General features: G+C 43.1%; 1 protein-coding gene across 1 annotated transcript in view; it reads right to left on the reverse strand.

Annotated features, from left to right (window-relative positions):
• HCN4 (hyperpolarization activated cyclic nucleotide gated potassium channel 4) overlaps positions 1-21,725 on the reverse strand; it is a 133,257-nt gene that overhangs the window by 26,310 nt on the left and 85,222 nt on the right. The window contains exon 3 of the mRNA XM_056798446.1: positions 1,049-1,210. Within this exon, the coding sequence (XP_056654424.1) occupies positions 1,049-1,210 (162 nt within the window). The remainder of the gene's footprint in view (positions 1-1,048; positions 1,211-21,725) is intronic.

Genomic DNA, 21,725 nt, shown 5'->3' on the forward strand with positions numbered 1-21,725 from the left:
ATTCTTGATGGGCCTCAGTTTCTTTCTCTGTCAAACAAGAGGATTGGGCTGGCTTTCTTTCTCATTTCATCTTTCTTCCTGTTAGATCTTTGGGTTACACTTTGGGTTTGGAGGACAAGAATTCAGCTCTGAAAAATTGGGATCTCTGTGAAGGTATTGGACTAGAGAGGTATGGGAAAGGCCAGTGTCCAAGACCAGAGCTTGGGAAGTACAGAGACTGATAAGCTGGAGAATGAATGGGCAAAGGAAGGCTACCTTTGGTCAAAGGGTCTTAAGTTCACATCTTATGAGGAGGAGTAGGTGAAGGGGCTTTTATTTTGGAGAGGAATGGAAGGAAGCTTGGACTAAGGATTTTAAGAAATATGGAAGATGGATTAGATTTATTCTGCTTGGTTCTAGAAGGAAGTATCCAAAGCAATAGGTGGAAATCCCAGAGAGGTAAATTTAAGCTTGATATCAGGTAAAGCTGTTGTTTTTCAGTCATGCCCATTTGGGGTTTTCCTGGTAAAGATAATGCAGTGGTTTGCCATTTTCTTTTCCATCTCATTTTACAAATGAGAAAACTGAGGCAAATCGGGTTAAGTGATTTGACCAGAGTCACACAGCTAGTAAATATTTAAGACTGGACTTAAATTTAGTATAACAAATGTTGATTGATTGATTGATTCTACTGGGTGGGGATTTTTCTCCCCATTAGGCAGCTAAATGTCTTGCCTTGGACATTTTCTAACAATGTGACCCTACTCAAGGCACTCAACTTCTCAGTTTTAGTTTCCTCATCTGTAAAATGGGGAATGATAATGGACCTACCTCACTGGGTTGTTGTGAGGATCCAATATAGGATATTTGCAAAGCATTTTGTAAGCTATAAAGTACTAGACAAAGATTAGATTTCTTTTTGAGGCACAGATTGGACTGGATGGCCCTGAGATCTCTTCCAGCTATAAAACACTTTGTGATATCATGGTTCTGTGAGCCAGGACACTGCCGTTCCCATCCCTAAGAATGATATCTTGCCTAGGGGTGCTGGGGAAGGCTCTAGACTTACCACCATGCGGTTGAGGGACACCCAGCAGTCTCCTGGAAAGTCCTGTAGCATGGGCACCAGGAACTGGAGGCAGCCGTCCCAGTGACAAAGCAGAAGCATCATCCCAATGAGGTTCACAATCCGGACGACGGCGCTTGCCAGGTCATAGGTCATGTGGAAGATCTGCCAGTGGGGTCACAAGAAGAGGGTTAAATAGCAGCTTTAAACCAGCCCATTCTTGCTGGGTCCCTCTCACTGGTCAAGAAGACTCCCAAAGCAGCAACATTTACATTTACATACATTCCACCATATTCTGAAAGGTCTCTCTACCCAGTTCCTGGGCTCTGTCCCAAGCCAAGGTTCTGGTCCCTGTGGGGTTCAGGTACTTCTTAAAGCCTCCTATTACACTCCCTCCATGTTCCTCTCATATCCTACTCTGTCCCATCCCCTGCTTCCTTCACATGCTGATACCCCTGGAGCTGTCCTCTCCCCTAAAATCTCTCTAACAATGAACAAGGATTTTACTGAGCCCCACTGGGGTGCCCAGCCTGACTCCCAGGTCTGTTTTGGCTGGAAGGGAGAGAAGAAATCAGTTTCTATCCTTTGGGAGCTCATAACATCACTAAGCAGACCAGAATTACCTAAAACACTCATTTTACAGATGAAGAAACTGAGGCATGGGACATTAAGTACCTTTCTTGGACTATAGTGTCAAAGTTGAAACTTGAACCCAGGTACTAGCTTGAAATCTACAGCAGGAAGGATCTCAGGGACTCACAACTCACAGATAAAGAGATAGACCCATAAAAGTTATTTAAGGGTAGTTTAAGGGTTCCTGGCTCCAGAACTAGAGGACACTTCATGGGCTCTCCAGTCTTATGCTTTTCTTTGTATCACTAGCACCTCTGCACAGTGCCTGGCACATAGTGGGTGCTTACTGATTCAACTCCATCATTTTACAGTTGAGGAAATTCTTAAATAACTTACCTGGGAACACCCAAGTTGTTTCAGGGGCTGGATTTGGACCCTCTGACTCCAGAGTCAAAGCCCCACTGCTTCTCCTCAAAGCACCTGTCCCTTCCCCCTCCCCTGCCTTGAGGAAGCCAGCCCCCACCTCGCACCCCCTATGGGCTCTGGGGCCAGTCACACAAGGACATATATTTGTTAGCAGCTGTGGTTGCTTCTCTAAAAATAACTCTTTGCCTTTGGGATATTGTCAGAGGTGGCTGGGCGCTCTCCCAAGGCTAAATATACTACAGCCTGGTTCTGCCCAGTGTGTGGATGGAGGGGGGTTCAGGGGAGGGGACAGGGAGCAGAGATGGCAAAGCAGTCAGGACCCAGGAGTTACGGTCTCCAATTAAGAGTCCCCAACCAGAACTCAACGGAATTGGACTTTACTGAGTAGCCACTATGCCCCAGGCACTGTACTGGGGCTGGGATGGGATGGGACAACCCACGGATGGGGTCCCTCTTTTTAAAGAGTTTACAGATGATCGGGGACAAGGAGACAGGTACACAGATAAGTGAGACCAGACGGGATCTGCAGTGAACAGGGAGCTGAGCTTGAAGTCACTGGATTGTGGGGGAATTTGAGGTGAGCCCCTGGATCGGGGACAGGGTACCTTTGCAAGAATGCAAGACTCCAAACTTAGCTTAAAAAGAGAGAACTTTATTAATCTGGTAGAAATGTTGAAAGGTCAGGAGATAGGCGTGAGAGTGGACACTGCCTCCTAGAAGGGATGGATCCTCTGGACAGCAGGGGCTATGTGACCAAGGATGAGGGAATGGAATGAGGTTGGGCAGAAGTGGGGGATATGTGTCACCTGACTGCGGCTAGAGTGATGGTTTGTGTCCTGAAGACCCAGGGGTTGGTGGGGCATAGTGTAGGGGACAAGTAGATGTCCTAGTAGATGGTATCAAAGCATAGCTGGAAGGTGTATATCTGTGTCCATCTCAAAATCTAGGGGAGAATTCAAGGGGAATATTTGTCTCAGGGGTCTTTCCTTCTCTTGAGTCTCTGATGCCCACAGACACCTTTTCTTCAGGATTACAAGAACGCAAGAAAGGAAAGGAATTTTCCTGCTTTCTGCTTTACCCGAAACAGCTCTAGAATTTGAGGACTCCAAGGGAAACTCAAGGTTCCATGCTAATAGGACCTGAATCTAAATTCTTGCCTCTTTAGTGCCTGTGGGACTTTGGCAAGTCATTTCATTTATGTGCCTCAGTTTCCTCATCTGTAAAATAAAGAGAGTTGGATTAGATGGCCTTCATAGCCCTTTCCAGGGCTAGAAATCCTGTGATCTAGGTCTTCCCCAGCACTGCCCTTTACTGGCAATGGGATCTCCTTTTTTTTTCAGCAGTAACATAAGAAGTTTGACTAGATCATTTCTCATCTAGGGGAAGGAACACCGGGTCAAAAGACATTGATGCAAGCCCTGCCTCTTCTGCTTACTAGTTGTGAGTCCTCTGGAGTAATCCTTAAGGCATTTCCATCCTCCTCTGTAAAATGAGGGGGTTGAATTAGACTAGAGGTTCTTAAGCTCCTTTGTGTCATGGACCTCTTTGGCAGTCTGATGAATGAATGAATGAATGAAGCCAGGATCCCTTCAGAGTATAATATTTTTAAAATTAGGAGACAAAAATGCTAAATTTCAGCTAGAGGTAAAAAAAGGTACGATGTTCTCCCATCCAAATTTATGGATCTCTTGAAGTTTATCCTGGGGGTCTGTAGATCTCCAGTCAAGAACCCTGAACTACATGGTCCCTTCCAGCTCTCAGACTCCATCATTCCTGGCTGCTTATGGTCTCTGTGGATACTGTGGGGAGAATCACTAGATCACGCTTTTTCAACTTTTAAGCTTTTTCTCAATTTGTCCACAAGTCACTGGTGACCTCATAGGAGTTTCTCGGGAATCCAGAATGAAAATTAACCAAGTTCCTGCTTTCCAGCAGCCTTCAGTCTGCTTCAATGCACAATTTAATTAGATATTTATTAAGTGCCTGCTGTGTGGGCTGGGCAGTGAGAGTTCTGATCTCTGATTTGGGAAGACCTGGGTATAAGGCCTATCTCTGATGGTTAGCAGCTGAGTGACTGTGTCCAGTTCTCTTTCTGAACCCCAAGTATTCCCTCCCTGGAAGAAGAGGAAGAGGGACTGGACCTTTGGTTTCACTGGTGTAGGGAAGTAATCATTGGCTCCTAATCTCTTTATAAATGGACTTTGATATGGGGGGAGTTTCCATCAAAGATCAAAGAAATCTCAGATTTTTCATAGGATCCTAATTTCACAGATTTAGAGCTAAAAAGGACCTCACTGACCAAAAACCCTCCAACCCCTTTTTATAGATGAAGAAATGAAGGATCAAAGAAAGGCAGGGACTTGGCCAATGTCAACTAGGTAATAGGGAACAGGGCAGGATTTGAACATGGATCCTCCAACTCCAAGTCATACGCCCATTCCCTCTGTCTCTCCTCTATTTCAAGAAGCATTTACTAAGTTCTTATGAGATACTAGGGATCTAGGCAAAACAAAACATCCTTAAGGACGTTATGCTCTACTGGAATGCCTTTGGAATCTGGAAGGAATCTTAGAGGCCATTGAGTACAACGCACACATTTTACAGATGAGGAAACTAAGGCACAAATAGGTTATATGACTTGCCCAAGGTCATGTAGTTACTAAATGTCTGGGGTAGGACTTGACCTTAGGTCTTCCAAGTCCAGGTTCCTATCATGTTGTTGCTATTCAATTTCTTTCCCAGATGAACAATTACACAGGGCAATGTGAAAGACAACCAGAAAGCAAAGGCAAAAAAACCCATATGGCTTAGTTCATATCTGGCCTCAGACACTTCCTTGCTGTATGACCCTGAGCAAATCACTTAATCCTGCTTGCCTAGCCCTTGTCCTTCTCTCTTAGAGTAGGTACTAAGGCAGAAAGTAAGGGCTTAAAGGATGTATAGCCCCCCTCAATACCAGAGTCAGGACTAAATGACAGCTAGAGGCTGGGGTGGGTGGGGAGGCAGGTACTGGGCAGTAGCAATGCCAACAAAGCCACAAATGGATGGAGGCAGTTAATGTCTTCATTTCAAGAATTGGGGGGACAGGAAGAAGTAGGAAGAAATTTTCCTTGGTACTGGTGAGAACAGACAATTGTATGTTATGATACAGATCCTTCTTCAGTTCTATGATGTCCTCTCAGATGCTCTGGTCTCCCCATTGAAATAACTTTCTCCACATCCTTAATCACTGCCTTCACTCTGCTTCAGCCATACATTGGCAGGATGGTCACCCCTTTGATCCTATATGGTAGGAAGCAGGAATTGAAAATGGGCAGAATATTGCCAACTACAATCTTGTCAGGAAAATGGAGGTACACCAGGTCTTACTACCTGACTTGTGCCTATACCCCCCAGACCCCTCAGGAAGTGCCATCTGGCCTGCCAGTGCATCCCAAGAACCCTTGGGTCATGCCATTTGCCCTGAAGCTGCACCCTATTAGGCTTTTCCATTAGTTTGAAGTTGAACCTCTGACACATGTTGTGTCCCCAAATTAGAGTATAGGCTTCTCCTGTTTGTATCTCCAATCTTTAGCAGCATACACTCTCACTTGGTTCTCTTTCTTTTTTAAAACCTTTACCTTCTGTCTTAGAATTAATACTATCTATCAATTCTAAGGCAGAAGAGTAGTAAGGGATAGGTGCTGGAGGTTAAGTGAAGACACACCTATTCCAAGGCATGGAAGTGGTAAAAGTCAGGCAGAGTCTGAAGAATAGGAAATAGACTGTTTTGGATAGACCGGGGAAAGAATGAAGGGGGGTCAGCTGCCCCCAGGGCATCACAGCTCAGGGTCACATAGCTAGGGGAGTGTCTGAGGCAAGAGATAAACCCCAAACCTCCTGTCTCTGCCTCTCTATCCACTAAGCCATCTAACTGTCCCACCTGGTTCTCTTTCTACCTGTCACCTGCTTTAGCTCAGTCTCCACCCTGAACCATCAGGTCCCAACCCCTATATTTAGCCATAGACCATGGATCTGTCATAGGATACTCCTCTAGAGCTCTCCTCTCCGGAGGTCAGCAGCATCTGTGAGTTCAGATTCAGGCAGGTGACTTCTGAATCTATAGATCTCTCTCATCAGCACCAGTTTCTCTCCCTGAGTGTCAGCAAGAGTAACGAGTTGCTCAAGATCACGTACCTGGGGATTCGTGAAGGCTCTACCTCTAGACTGAGTTGTAAGAAGGAGAGAATAAAGGAAACGAATCTCTGGCTACTGCTGAGATCTCATTTCTTGAGCAGTGTGCTCTAGGATTACCAATTTGGCAGCTGTGTGGAAGTGGATTGGAGAGGACAGAGTTTAGACATGGACATCTCCACACAGTTGCCCCATGGGCATCTCAACTCAAAAACTACTCAACTCAAAAGCCCCAAACAGAACTTGGTATGTTTTCCCCTAAATCTCCTCCTCCTAACTTTCCTATTTCTGTCTCAACCACCAGTACCACCCCCTTAACCTGGATTTGAAACCCAGGAATTATCCTCAACCTTCCCTTCACTACCCCCAAGTTCCATTAGTTGCCAGGTCTCATTCAGTCTATCTGCACAAATGTCTCTGGCTTCCGTCCACTTCTCTTGACTCACGTAGTCATCACCCTGGTTCAGGACCTCATTACCTCTCCCTTGGTCTCTTGCAAAATCCTCTTAATATGAAGCATCCAGTTTCATAGAAATCATATTATCATATTATCAGGGAGAAACCATACTCTAACACAATGAATGAATGAATCATAACTCTTGCTCCTGGAATCGAAGGCCATTTCCCTTTTCTCTAATTGCCTTCCCCATATCCAGCTTCTCTCCTTTCCAATCCATCTTCCACAGAGCTGTCAAATTGATAATCCTAGGCAGCTAAATGGTACAGTGCATAGAGCACTGGGCTTGGAGTCAGGAAGAGCTGAGTTCAAATTCAGCATCAGATACTAGCTTTGTCACCCTGGGCAAGACACTGAACATCTGTTTGCCTCAGAATCCATGACTGTAAAATGAAGATAAAAAAGCACCTACCTCACAGGGTTGTTGTAAAAATCAAATGAGATAATTTTTGTAAAATGCTTATCATAGTCCCAGGCACATCTTAGGTGCTTAATAAATGCTTATTCTCTTCTCTCCCCTCCCACACCACTTAAGAAATAAATCCACCTCATTGCATGCATCCCTTTTCTTTTTAATATATAACATAGTCTAGGGCCATGGATATGTGAAATTAGGCTTCTCTGAGTCTCAATTTACTCCTCTGCAAAATGAAAGGAGGAGGACAAACTAGATGACCTCCTTAGGTCCTCTTTTCAGTTCTCAATCCTAGACCCATGGCCCTGATTATGTAGGGCTAGCATCTGGCTCCCATTAATTCTTTCCATGTTCTATCCAAAACAGTCTATTTCCTATTTCTCATGCTGAATGATTTCTCCCATTCCCATGTCTTGGAATAAGTGTCTCCTTAATCTGGAAGGCTTAGAAGACACCCTCCTCACCTCCAATTCTCATAATCTTTTGCTTCTTTCAAGTTTCATATTAAATATCCATTCCTAAGAGAAGCCCTTCTTGATCCCTGTGGATACAAGTTGGATTCCTCCCCTCCGACCAGCCTATAAATTTCTTGAGGGCAGAGTCTGGATATTTCAAATTTGTTATCTTCATATCCCCTGTGTCTAGTTAACATGGTATCTTATAAAGAGCAGGTCAGCAATAAATGCTTGTGGAATGGATTTTATTTGAAAAAAAAGTGTTAAGAAGAAGGCTCTTGGGAAATACCTTAGCTTCAATCTTGGGGGAATTATGGGGACTGAAGTGGTATGCCCTCTGTCAATCAGCCTAGGGGATCTGGAATAAGGGGTTGGATATTATCCAATAAAGGCTGAGTATACCATTGAAAGGGAGGACTGGATCTGGACAGTCTCCTTTTTTTCTAGGAGAAGAAAGAAGACAATTGAATGAAACTGAACTGAGCTTTGAATGTTGGAAAGAATTCAGATTGGGAGAGTACATCTCACAACATATTACATTTTACGGTTAAAGAGAACTGCTCGTTATCTCTTGAATTTGGTCCCATGGTTTTCCATGCTTTTGCTTCACACTTCACACTGGAATGACGTCTCTTCCCAATATCTCTGCCTGAAGAATCATTACCCTTCTGTTATCATCTCTCCAAAAGAACTACCCCGATGACCCTGGTCAGAAATGACTCTTCCTTCCTCGGTCATCACATAACACTTTGTACCTTTCCTATGTACTTATCTTGTCCTATTTTTGTGATAGTTATTTGTGTAGCTTCCCATTGAAATGAGGGCTCATCTTTTTAATACCACAATCCTACTGGTGCTGCTATATGGCTATGTGGAAAATCAGAGTCTCCAAAGAGGCAAAAATGATTGTCACACAGAAGGCAATCAAAAGAGAGACCAGAATGGGCGACAGCAGGCTGCAACATAACAAACGAGGAACTCCAAAGAATGGGGTTAAAAGATATTCTCAAAAAAGCGGATGGTAGGAAGAAAAGGCAGATTAGTGAGAGTGAGGGCTGACAGGGGAACATTGGAGTGCTCCACTGGTATCCTCACAACAATTTGAAGAAAGTGATGAAGGCCATCATATTGGTTGAACCTGTGTAGCAGACTTATGGGAGGACATGAACAAGAATCACACAGGATAGGCAGACATGATGGGTAGCCATCTGTATCATTGGTGGGAATATTTGAATCAATTGGATCATAGTATTTGAAACTTTTTGAGGGAATTATGCATGTGACACATCCTTCTATTAGAATATATTTCATCTCCCCCGATTGCCACTGGTAATAACAGCACAGGAGTTCAGTTGGATGTGTAGTGAGAAGGATAACATAAGAATAGTTAGTTCCAGTATTCTCAAAGGATGCAAGAGCTTGGAGGAAGGCCTTTGGGATTCTGGGCAAACCTTCTTTGGAAAGACAGTAAATATGTGAAGGCGTAGGTGGGTTTACAATCTATACTGATGGAGAAAGACCCACGTTGATGAGATCACAGAAACATCTTTGGTACCAAATCATCTGCCCTACTGCCCAAGGTAGAGTTTGAAGATAGGTGCTTAATAAATGTTTGTTGAATTGTCAATTTGAATCAAAGGTGATGAGCATTTCACAGTGGAGGGTTGAAGGATAGGGACAGGTATGGTTGGTGGCACAAACAGAAATGCTATGGTTTGAGTGAGCCTGCTGGATGGAAAGAAAAATGAAGAGACAGGATAGGGTGGATCAAGAGGTCTTAACTGAGTCAATTTAACTCATCAAACATTAATTATTATCTACTACAAGCAAAACCCTGGGAATACAGAGACAAAAATAAAACAGTCCTTGTTCTGGAGAATCTTACATTCACTAAGAAAGCTTACATTCTGCTGTGGAAGATTATGTTTTATTGGAGGTGAACCTACATTCTAGTGGTGGTGGGGTTATGATCTTCTGGGAGGAGATTTACTTTCATTGGAGCAGTTTACATATTAGGGTGTCTTAGATTCTACTGCAGGGAATTTGAATTCACTTGGGGACTTTGGTTCTTACTGGGGTCTTGTGTTCTTCTGGAGGGTTTACATTCTAATGGGGAGGGCTGTCCTTGCCTTCAGAGATGGCCTTCAGAGCATTGTTTTGGGGATATCTGTCAAAAATGTCTTTTATTTTTTTAAACCCTTACCTTCTGCCTTAGAATCAATAATATGTAGTGGTTCTAAGGCAGAAGAGTGGTACGGGCTAGGCAATGGGGATTAAGTGACTTGCCCAGGGTCACACAGCTGGGAAGAGTCTGAGACCAGATTTGAACCTAGGACCTCCCATCTCTGGGCCTGGTTCTCAATCCACTGAGCAATCCAGCTGCCCCCAACTGTTTTTCTCTTAATAGTAGAATGTAAGCTCCTGGAGGGGAGAGCCTGTTCAAATGCTCAGTGTTTAACCAGGTGCCTGACACATAGTAGGTATCTAAATAAATGCTTGCTGATTTGGATTGAATTGTATTGTATTGAACAGAAGTATGAACAGGATCCAGGTCTCCCATCCTAGTCATTACTCTCTCTTGTTGACCTTGGCTCAGACTGGAATGGTGTATGAGGTGTTCTTCCCCAAAAGTGTTTCCCTAGAGAGCTGACCAGGAGAAGGCTATAGCTGTGGTCTATGAGTTATGGAGATTCCTGGGTTAGAAAGACCCAGTCTTCATCCTGGAGCAGGGCCCAGAAGCGATGGCATCTAATGCTGATCACTGAATCCAATGTGGCCTTCCAGCTCCCTCACCTCCTGTGAGCAGGGCTATCCCCAGTAGACATCTGGCATGAGTTACCATGGTGATAGAGGACCATGAGAGGAGAAATGAGGTCCCAGAGAGCTTGGTTCAGGGCCCTGGAAAATCCCAACCTTGTTTCTAGCCTGGTGGGACATAAAAGGCTATCCCTCCCAAGTCAGGAGGTATTTCTACTCTGACCTGAAAAACTTTCCCCTTTCAGAGAGGGAGAAGGATGGAAGGGGTGGATTGGGGGAATTATGCTCTGCCCTCTACCACAATGAAATAATAAGCTTTGGCCTGGAGATTGGGGGGACCTAAAGTCTGCATAGTGATGTATTGGTCAGACCTGTATTCCTACCTTAATGGGGGTGGGGGTTTGGGGGTTGGCCTGGCTCTGATACCACCCTTTTATCTTATTAACCAGTTCCTAAGGCCTGAGGTGATCTCCATCTCCTGATCTGAAAGCAATCATAGCTCACATATCTACAGAACTTTATACTTCACAAAGAGCTTTCCATATAGCAATTGATGCACATTACTACTCCCATTTTAGAGAAGAGAAAACTGAGGCTCACAGAGGTTAAATTGTTCATAGTCACATGGCTAACAAATATCTGAACTGGGTCCTGAATTCAAGGGTTCTGACCTGACAGCCAGTACTCTCTCTATTATATCCTATCTCTCCCTAATCCAAGCTCTTCCCTCTGCAAGGTTTTGGGACAAAGAATAGGTGCTGCCTCAAGTAATCCACTAGAAATGATATATTAGGTCCAGTCTTTCCAGAGGCCCAGGGGCCATTCTAGTTAGGGAAAACTACAGAAAAGATGGCCTGAGATTTTGTTCCCAGCTAAGTGGAGAATTTGGAATTTGCTTATAGTTTAGAAAACTTAGATAAGAGCCCATCTGTTTATCTGGGCTCTACTAATGTGGTACCATGAGAATAGAGATGGTTCAGTGTCAGACAACCTGGCTCTGGAACCCAGCTGTACTACTGAACACTGACTGGGGCAAATCCCATTGTTTCTCTAGGACTCAGTGTCTTCATCTGTAAAACAAGGAGACTGGGTGCAATGGCTTCCAATGCGAAATCTATGATCCTATGATCCTTTGCTTTGGATGGACAAGCCAGATTGCATTCAGAGAAGGGTGATTATGACAGTAAATGAACTGGACAAGGTATATGAAGGGACTACATATGTTTAGCCTAGAGAAGACATGACTTGGGGGTAAGGGGGAGAGATGATCATTGCCTTCCAAAGTCTGAAGAGTTATCTGTTATCTGGAAGAGGGCATAGAATTATTCCTCAGATCTCCCAAGGACAGAATCAGAAACAATAGAGGGATGTAGCAGTCAAGTCAAGTCAAGTCAAGATGCACCTAATAATTGCTTAATATAGTCCAGGCTCTGGTGATACGAAAAGAGGCAAAAACAGTCCCTGCCCTCAAGAAACTCACAATTGAATGAAGGAGAGAATATACAAGCAACCATGTACAAGATGTGTGTGTGAGTGTATATATATAGATATATGAAATTATTTGGAAGTAATATGAGATATGTATATATTATATATGATAACTTGAAGTAGTCAAACATATGTGTATATGTATGTACACCACATGTGCATATATGATACATGCACACGTGTAACTTGGAGAAAATTCCAGCCACGTGTATAGGTCACATATGTACATATATAAGAACTTGAGATACTATCAGACATGCATGTACATATATGACAACTTGGGGGTAATGTCAAAGAGAAAGTACTAGCATTAAAGCAGACCTCAGTTTAAGATAAAAAATAACTTCCTAACAATTACAATTGTCCCAAGGTAAAATGGATTTTTTCTGGGAGATAGGGAGTCTCCAAGATGGATCTAGAACCTTTATCAGAGATGGTCTTAGGGATTCCTTTTTCAGGTAGGAGTTGGACTTGATGGTGTCTGAGGTCCTTTCCAACACTTTTAGGTCAAGGAGAGCTCAGCTAATCAAATCTCACAGACAATACTTCAACCTTCCTCTTCTCTATAAATATTCCTAAGGTCTAGTGGAAGCTTTTGGGGGACCAAGTGCAGAATAGAAAGTTTTGTTCACAAATATGTGGGAAGTTAGGGATATCCAGTTGTGCTAATGGGGTAGGCACATAAACCAGTATGATGGAGAAGGTGGCTCAGACTCTGAAAATATGATGTTAAGTTCCATTGCCCATCACTCCTGCCTTGGGAAAGGGAAGGGAAAAGAGGCAAGAAGGGTGAGGACATCACCATGGTTAACCTCATTAGAGAGGAAGCTCAACTTATTAAAAAGGTGACAAACCATCCATCCATCCATTCATCAACCATCCATCCATCACACCCATCCATCCATCCACAAAAAAAGAATTAAAAGAGCTTACTATGCACCAGGTATACAAGTACAAAAAGCAAGAGAGTTCCACCAAGAAGAAGACATCGTGTATATGATGATGGCAGCCAAGGAGGGATGTTTTGATGTTTGTATAAGAAGTCCCAAGGATAATGTGTATAGTCATAGATCAATAAATCTGCATGTTTTTTCCACATGCAGAACACCTTTCTAAGAATGACAGTGTTGGTTTTATTTCTGTTCCTAGAACTTGTGGAGGAAAAATGAAGGAAGGGATTTGAAGTCACACTAAGTGATATGGGATGGGGAAGCCTGGAGGGGCTATGAGGACATTTAATATGGCCAGCTATCATTGATAAGGAACTCAGGACTCAAGGGTGAGAAATGAGTAAGAGGGTCAGGTAGGAGACTGAGAAGATAACTAAGCATCTGGGCCTTCTGTGTGCCTAGCTCCATGATAGAATCCGGAGCCAGAAGACCTGAGTTAATATCCTAGCTTTGCCATTTACTACCTCTATGACCTTGAGCAAATAATTTCCCTTTTGGAGGACACAACTTCTTAATTTTTAAAGGGTGGAGACTGGACTAGGCAAGCAAGTGAGCTCCAAAGTCCCTTTGAGTCCCAAATCTTTGATCCCATGATTCTAGTCCATGCTAGGGGGGAGACAGGAAAAGGAAGAGATCAAGAAGAACATTGTTCCAGTCTTGGGTCCTTACCATGATGTTCTCAGTACTTTGACTTATCAGTGGCGCTGATTGTGAGCAACAATTAGCTATGAACATCCTTACAGAGTGCCCAAGGGAAAGGAAAGTGATATAGTCAGACTTTCCTATAATCCTGAGACAAGCTGAAGAGCAGGGAATGCCTGGTTAAAAAACTCCACAAAAATAAACCAATGCTGGAGAGTCAGAAGAGAAGGATGCTCATTGCAAAACCAAACATCTGGTTATAGGCCACAGGCTCAAGTCACTGCTGCTTCTGCTTTCTTCCTCTGTGCTCTGCTTCAGGCTAAAAAACACACAAAGCAGAGACCCTAGCTCCCCACTAGGTCCACAGTATCTGAGTGCCTTCTTCTCCAGGAAGGGAAGGAGGGGGAGGGAGAGGTGTTCTTGGATTATAAGAGATCCCCAAACTCCACAAGACCCCTTTAATCCATTCCCTACTCTCCACTCATAGTCACTACTCTAATTCAAGCCCTCATCAACTCTACCCTAAATTATTACAAATACCTCCTAATTGGTCTCTCTGCTTAAGCCTGCCCTCACTTTAATCCACCCTCCTTAGAGCTGCCAAAGTGATTTTCCTGAAGTCTAAGGATGACCGTGTCATGCTTCTGCTTAAGAAATTTCAGTGGTTCCCTATGCCTTTGGGATAAAAGAAACAGCAGTTTAGCACCTAAAACCCCTCATGAGCTGGCTCTAGCCTACTTCTCCAGACTTATTGCACACCCCTACCCTCTATATAGGCACGGTGCAGCTGAATTAACTTGTCATTCCCCCTTCATGGGTTTGTAGGGGATGGGTGACTAGTCTGAAAATGTTCTCCCTCCTCACCTCTGTCTTTTAGGATCTTCAGCTACCTTTAGCCTTTTAGCTCAAGCATCACTTTATAAAGCTTTTCCTGACTCCCCAACCCAGTAGTTATTGTGCTTCTCCCAAATGCTTTTGTATTCATTTTGTGTAGATTTTGTATTTGTTTGTCTGTGTTTATGTTGCTTCCCTTCACTGAATGTATACTACTTAACAGCAAGGATAATTTCATTGGTGTTTGTATCCTGAGCTCCTAACCCAGCACTAGGTATACCATAGGCAGTTAATAAATTCTTGCTGAATGAATGAACTTTGGGTCATTAGTTTCAAAGTCCTCCTAGAGCAAGAACTTTCTCCAGAACTAGTATTAAGGAGATGAACTGAGTTGAAATGATCCTCTGAGCCCATATTTCTTGCTCTTCCTCCATGTTGAGCCCCCAGGGCTCACCCCTTTAACAGTATCCCATTATGAGAATTTCATTCTAATCAATGATTCAGGTTTTAAATAACTAACATCATGACCATCTGTAAATGTTTAACAACTCTTGGTGTACCCAATTTTCTCAGGATATTTGGACCAACATCCCTTATCAGATTGGCTTCCTCCTGCCTTAGCAATGAACCCACCAGTAGAATGAAAGCTCCATGAGGTAGTAATTGTTTCATATTTGTCTTTTATCCCAAGTGCCTGTTACAATGGCTAGCATAAGTTAAATGATGGTGGACTCTCATTTGACCTTCAGCCCTTCATGCAAGTCATAAGAATGAGAAGGTTGGAACCTTTGCGATCTCTGTCCATGGTGCTACCCAGAGTTCAGAGCCTGGAAATCCTCTCCCCTCCTGTCAGCCTGAGGTATTGTTGTCTGCTTGTGTGGAGCTCTTGAAGAGTGCAAATAAATCACCAACTACAGGGTAGATGCAGAGGGCACCAGAGAATGGAAAGCTGGCTGGTCATGCTTGTGCCTCCGGCCATACTGTATATCTGCTCTGTGCCCATTGAGCTCCTGAATATGGCTGACTGAATGATTTGCCCTGGGCTGCTGGAGAAAAGTTGGTGTGATCAGCCTTGCAGGACAAAATGAAGCTTCTAATAAGCTTTAGAAGGGAGAGACCCTAATCCCTCCCAGAACTCTTCACTCATTCCTTCATCCATAAATCTTCTCCACTGTCTGAGCTTCACCAATGCCACAAAATCCCCTAAGGCAGCTAGATGCCCCAGTGGATAAAATGCTGGTCTTGGAATCAACTAGTTTTGAGTTTTAATCCTGCCTCAGACATTTACTAGTTGTTTGGCTCTAAGTCCTTTAACCTCTCTCATTCTCAATTTCCGCATCTGTAAAATGGGGATGGAAATAACACCTTCTTCACAAGACTGTTGGGACAATAAACAGATATATACAAAGCACATTGCAAACCTTCAAATGTTATGTAAATGCTAGCTATCATCATCATCATTATCATTATTACAGAGCCAGGGGATTTCAGAGCAATTCAATTAAAAGGCATGTATTAAATGTCCATTATTATGTGTCATATTCTGGGAACACAAAGACTGAAACAGAACAGCCCCCATCATTTACTTTACTACACAAATCAGTGTGGTACAGGGAATAAGTGCTGGATTTGGAATGACAGGACCTGGGTTCAAACCTCAGCCATGCAACTTACTACTGATGTGACTATGGACAAATTAATTTCTTTCTTTGGGTTTCAGTTTTCCCATCTATAAAAACAAAGGGGTTGTACTAGATGATCTAGTGGCAATGTGCTATAGAGGAGAGATCACTGGAATCAGAGGACTTGAGATCAAATTCTGCCACAAAAACCTAATACCTGTGTAATCTAGAGCAAAACTCTGAAACTCCATGGGCTTCAGTTTTCTCATCTATATAATGAATCAAATTGGATCAAACTGTCTCTGAGGGTAAGATACAGCTGTAGACTATGATCTGCCCCACAACTCACATAGGAAACAGTGCTCCTCTACTCTAATCAGGTTGCAATCTCTTTTGTCTATTCACCTATCTACCATATCCTCACCCCAAAATACACTCTAGTCATGACTACTTTTAAATCTTTCCTCATGTCCTTCTGTCCCTTCGCCCCCATCCCCATCCTTAAACCTTTTCAAATTCTACCCATCTCCCAAGTCCCAGCTTAATTCCTACCTCCTCTGGAAAGTCTTCTCACATAAATCATAGAATGTTCATTGAAGAAGGCAACCTCCAAAGGCATGCTGGAGCCATCTCTTAGCCTGTTGTTAGATTTTTCTGTGGGAACATCTGCCCCATAGAAACTGGGAAATTCTACAAATCAGGATTTGGTTTATTGTTCTATTGACTGTCTACATTACTAAAGGGATGAGCAGAATGCTAATAATTCATATCAAACTTGAAAGTATGTCCAGCAACCTGGGTTGTTGGGGGGCTTTTTTGGACAGCTGGTTGTTAAACATTTTATAGCATACTCTTGCCTCAGAGGTAATCAAGTTGAAATACCTCATTTTTCAGATGGGAAGACTAAGGCCCAGAAAGAGAAGGTGACTTGACCAAGGTGAGACAGTTTGTGAGAAGTGAACCTAAGAAGAATATAGACTTGGTTCTTCTCATTCTAGCCAGTGCCCTCTCCTGTCTCTGTCTAATCTCAACTTCAGTAACAGCTCTCAGGCCTCATAGTACATGCTTTAGCAACAAACTGTACCTTTCTCTTATGGCTTGATAAGGGTGTGCCTTGGTTTCCCATCCAGACTGGGAGTTCTCCCAAAGCAGGATCTGCCTTTTCATTCTTGTCTGTTTCCCACAGTACCTAGCACAGGACTGGGCACACAGCATGCTCAGTAAAGACTAGTTCAGTCAATAAACAAGCATTTGTTTATATGTGACAAGTATTATGCTAAATTCTGGGAATACAGATATAAAAAGCAGGTGATCAGTCACCAAGCATTCATTTAGCACTTACTAAAGTCACTGTGCTAACCCTCTGCCCTCAAGGAGCTCATGTTCACATAGGGGAGACAACATGCAAACAACGCTGTATGTTTATATATATATATATATATATATATATATATAAATATAAAACCATATATATAAACTATATATATAAACCATATATATATAAATACACATATAGGTGTGTGGGTGTGACACAGACATACATACATATAATAGATGGGCGTAAACTTTAAAAGGGAAGGCTCTAGGAGCTTGAGAGACTGGGAAAGAGTTCCTGTAGAAAGCATCTTCCAGAATTCAAATCTGGCCTCAGACACTTACTAGCTATGTGACTCTGGGCAAGTCATTTAACTCTGTTTGCCTCAATTCATCATCTGGAAAATGAGCTGGAGAAGGAGATGGAAAAATACTCCAGTATCTTTGCTAAGACAATTCCAAAAGGGATCATGAAGAATTGGACATGACTTGAAATGACTGAACAACAAAAGAAAGCAGCTTGAGGGAAGCCAGGGATTCTAAGGTAGAAATGAGGAAGGAGAGCATTCCAGGTATAGGGGATAGCCAACGCAAAGACAAAAGGACCAGAGATACAATATCCTGTGGTGAGAATGTGAGTCTATAAGCTCCCTTTGAGAGGGATGATGCTATAGCCTGGATTCTTTCCTCATGTAAGAAATACATTGCTAGGAAGTCTTTAGGAGGGATTTTGAAAGATCAGTTCTGGGGACTTCCTCAGTGGAGCTGAGGAAACTGCTTTTAACTTTACTCCCTTTAGGACAAAAAAAGAATGGAGAAAATGGGTCTGAGCATTGAGCCCAGGGTGAGGATCCCTGGTATCTAAATCCTTCTGACTCTGACTTGTGTGTGATCTTGGATAAGTCATGTAACATTTTTGAGTCTTTTTCTTCTATAAAATGACAAAGTCATTTTGAAACTCCTTCCAACTGTGACTTTTCTTTCTCTTTCTCTTCCCTTTCCCCCTATACCTAGTTAATGTCAGTCCTTGGAATGATGTATCCCAGCACCTTGCCCCACCAGGCATCTGGACAAGTTCATACTCTAGAGGGAATGGAAGGAGTGCTTCTCACTTAATTTAATTTCCCATTAATTAGATCATAAACTTCAGGAACCTGGCACAGGTTGTCCCTACTCCACCCTCTTTACTCTTTATGACTAAGGGTGATTGTAGATGCAGGCAGCGGTGGTGAAAGGCACTGGCTTCCTAAGTGCTGGGCACCCAAGTGTCAATCAGGTCCTCATCCCTCTAGTTTTGAAAGAAACACAAGTCTGTCTTGCTGGTCTCAGCTCTGTCAGGTGACCTTGGGCTAGCTGTTCAACACTGGGAAGCCTCTGTTTGATGAGGACAATAGATCAGAATGTAAGCTCTTTGAGGGCAGGGAATGCTTATTTTTTACCTTTATAATTCTAGCATCTAGCACCAAGGATGGCATGGAGTAAACACTTAAGAAATGCTTGGTGACACAATAAGAACAAAAATTCGTTTGCTCAGATCACCAGGACAATGGGACTCAAAATGAATATAAATCTTCTCCCCTACCCCCACATGGTAACCAGAAGAAAGGGGAAGGATTCATGATTCCTAGACCTACAGAACTTCACCTGTCACCTAGAAGTGTCCACTTCATTGACTTGTGGGTCTCAACCTTACCCTAAGGTAGCAAGGATGCACTCTCCCTTTTGCCATAAGTGGGAAAGATGAAATCTCAGAGATAGAACATACCACTGAAGTGCAGTGCTCCAATTGGCCAAGGCCTCTTTGGGATCTGACTCTCTCATCCACAGTGTTAGCTATTTCTCCCAGTTTTGTGTCATCTGAACATTTGATGAACAGCCATCTATGCCTTTATCTGAATCTTTCATAAAAACACAAACCAAGCACAAATCCCTGGGGAACTCCACTAGACCTCTCCTGCTATGATGACATTGAGCTATTAACAACTGTTCCTTGAGTTTGGCCATCCATCCATTTCTGAATCCATCTGCTTGTATCATAACACAGTCCTCATCTCTCCATCTTCTCCACAAGAACAGTATGAAATACTTTCTAGCACTTAGTACAAAGCCTGGCACTTACTAAATGTTTATTGAAAGGAATGATCAAAAGCTTTGTTAAAATCTAGGTTAACCCCCCCACACACACACACAGCATTTCTCTCACCTACCACTTAAGTTATTCTGTCCAAAAAATAAAAAGGTAAAAGTTTGGCATGACCAATTCTTGATGAAACCATCCTAATTCTATAAAATCTGTATAAACACTGCTTCCCTTTCTAGATGTTGACCTACCATCTTTTTTTTAAGCCCTCACTTTCTGTCTTAGAGTCAATACTGTGTATTGGCTCCAAGGCAGAAGAGTGGTAAGGGCTAGGCAGAGGGGGTTAAGTGACTTGCCCAGGGTTACACAGCTGGGAAGTGTCTGAGGCCACATTTGAACTCAGGACCTCCTACCATCTTTTTAATGATCCCTTCTAGTATTACCTCAGGAACCAAAGTCAAGCTCATAATTCATAGTTTTATAGCTTTATAGTTTTGTTGTTGTTGAAATATTTCTCAGTTGTGTTTCACTCTTCATGACTCCATTTGGGTTTTCCTGGAAAAAATACTGAAGTGGGTTTGCTATTTCCTTCTCTCATTTTACAGGTGAGGCAACCAGGGGTAAATACCTTGCCCAAGATAAAACAGCTACTCAGTGCCTGCTGTCAGATTTGAACTCAGGAAGGGTCTTCTTGATTCCCAGCTCAATATACTCTCTCCACTGCACCACACAGATGCCTATAGTCAAAACATTCTTTTCCCTCTCCTTTTTTTTAAACCCTTACCTTCTGTCTTGGAGTCAATACTGTATATTGGCTCCAAGGCAGAAGAGTGGTAAGGGCTAGGCAATGGGGGTCAAGTGACTTGCCCAGGGTCACGCAGCTGGGAAGAGTCCGAGACCAGATTTGAACCCAGGACCTCCCATCTCTAGGCTTGGCTCTCAATCCACTGAGCTACCCAGCTTCCCCCTCTCCTTTTTGAAAGTTGAGATATAAAGGCCAAAAAGGAGCAATTTTCTCCTTCAAGGAGCTTCCATTCTAGGTAGAAGGTTAAATGCCTCTTTCTTCCTTCTCTCCTCTCATATTTTGCCCACTCTGGCTTTTCCATCACTCTTTCCATCCTATCAGACTTTGTGTGATGGTGGCCACAAGCCTTGGCAGCAGTCTGGCCTTGTCCCATAGACCCATCTTGGTCCCTTCTCTCAACCATACTTCAGCCCCTGGGTTCCTAATATCTGACAAAGAGAGTATTTGGTTTTCCCTGAGGGCTGCAGCTTGTCAATAAGCTACTTACAAAAAGTAGCAGTTATTAACTTCCCACAGGAGAGCTACATCCCAGGGTCTGTCTCCTGGTATTACTGATGGACCAGCAGAGACTGGTGATGACACAGACATGAGGGAGGCCACATCAAAGCCTTTACTGCAGTTCCTAGCATCTCCCACTCCCTTAGAGCCTCCACACTCTTTAACTTCTAAAACAGAGCCTTATCTGGGACTTGGAGGCTTGCCTTACCCTGACCCATGCCAACACAAATTTGTGCCACGATGGTTTTGTAAGAATTCTCAAGTTCCAGTGTATATCCTGCCTACCCCATCAAATTGGAGCCTCTCTGGGGGCAGAAGCCCCATCTTTCCCATTGGACTTGGGTGTTTCTCTAGAGTAAGTGCGATGCCTCCCCAGTGGATTTCACAGTCTTTGAACTCAGAGAAAATAAGCCACTCTACACTAGCAGGGGGGTAGATTATCATGTGAAAGGCAGAGGGTTGGGATAAACAGAACACTAGTTTTAGAGGCAGAAGATAAGAGTTTTAATCTGGTCCACAATATTTGCCAGCTGTGAGGTCCTGAGAAAGTTATTTCATGTCTATCTTTTCCTTCCTTCCCCTGTAAAATTAGGATGAAAAGGATGCTTGCAGCTAGGCATAGCAGCAGAGAAGTGACTTCAGAATCAATATGATAAGGGTTCAAGTTCCATTTCTGACTTGGCTGTTACAGGAGTGGAGCCATCTCAAAAGGAAAACTGGTTGTTAAAATTTCATCATGAGCCTTTATACCTTGGAAATCAACAACCATTGACTAATGAGAGCTTGATTTATTGATTATTTTGTTGATTAAGAAAGAGATGGGAAAATGTGAATAATGTCAATTAAACTTACAAGTGTGTCTAACATACCAAGCTGGTTGTTATACATTTATGAATATACCCTATGTGAGCAAGGGCAGGTCACTGAATCAATCTCTCAGTGTTCCAGGCAACTACAGAAGACTAAATTGCAGAGAAGGTGCAACTTTGATTTGGCAAAGGATGCTCCTTCCCCAGAACCCTGGGGGACACTGGGGGCAGTTGCCCCCCAAATACTTGCACTGCCTTTCTCACAAGACCTTTAGAAGGACAAATGCTTTCTCAAATTTAAAGAGCTATAGAAACAGGAATTGTTATTAGGTAAGCTTCTCTGGGCTGTGTCCATATGCATTTTCAGGTTCAAGGTTCTTCA

The sequence above is a fragment of the Monodelphis domestica genome, chromosome 1, assembly GCF_027887165.1.
Source record: "Monodelphis domestica isolate mMonDom1 chromosome 1, mMonDom1.pri, whole genome shotgun sequence".
In the NCBI taxonomy this organism is placed as follows: Eukaryota; Metazoa; Chordata; class Mammalia; order Didelphimorphia; family Didelphidae; genus Monodelphis; species Monodelphis domestica.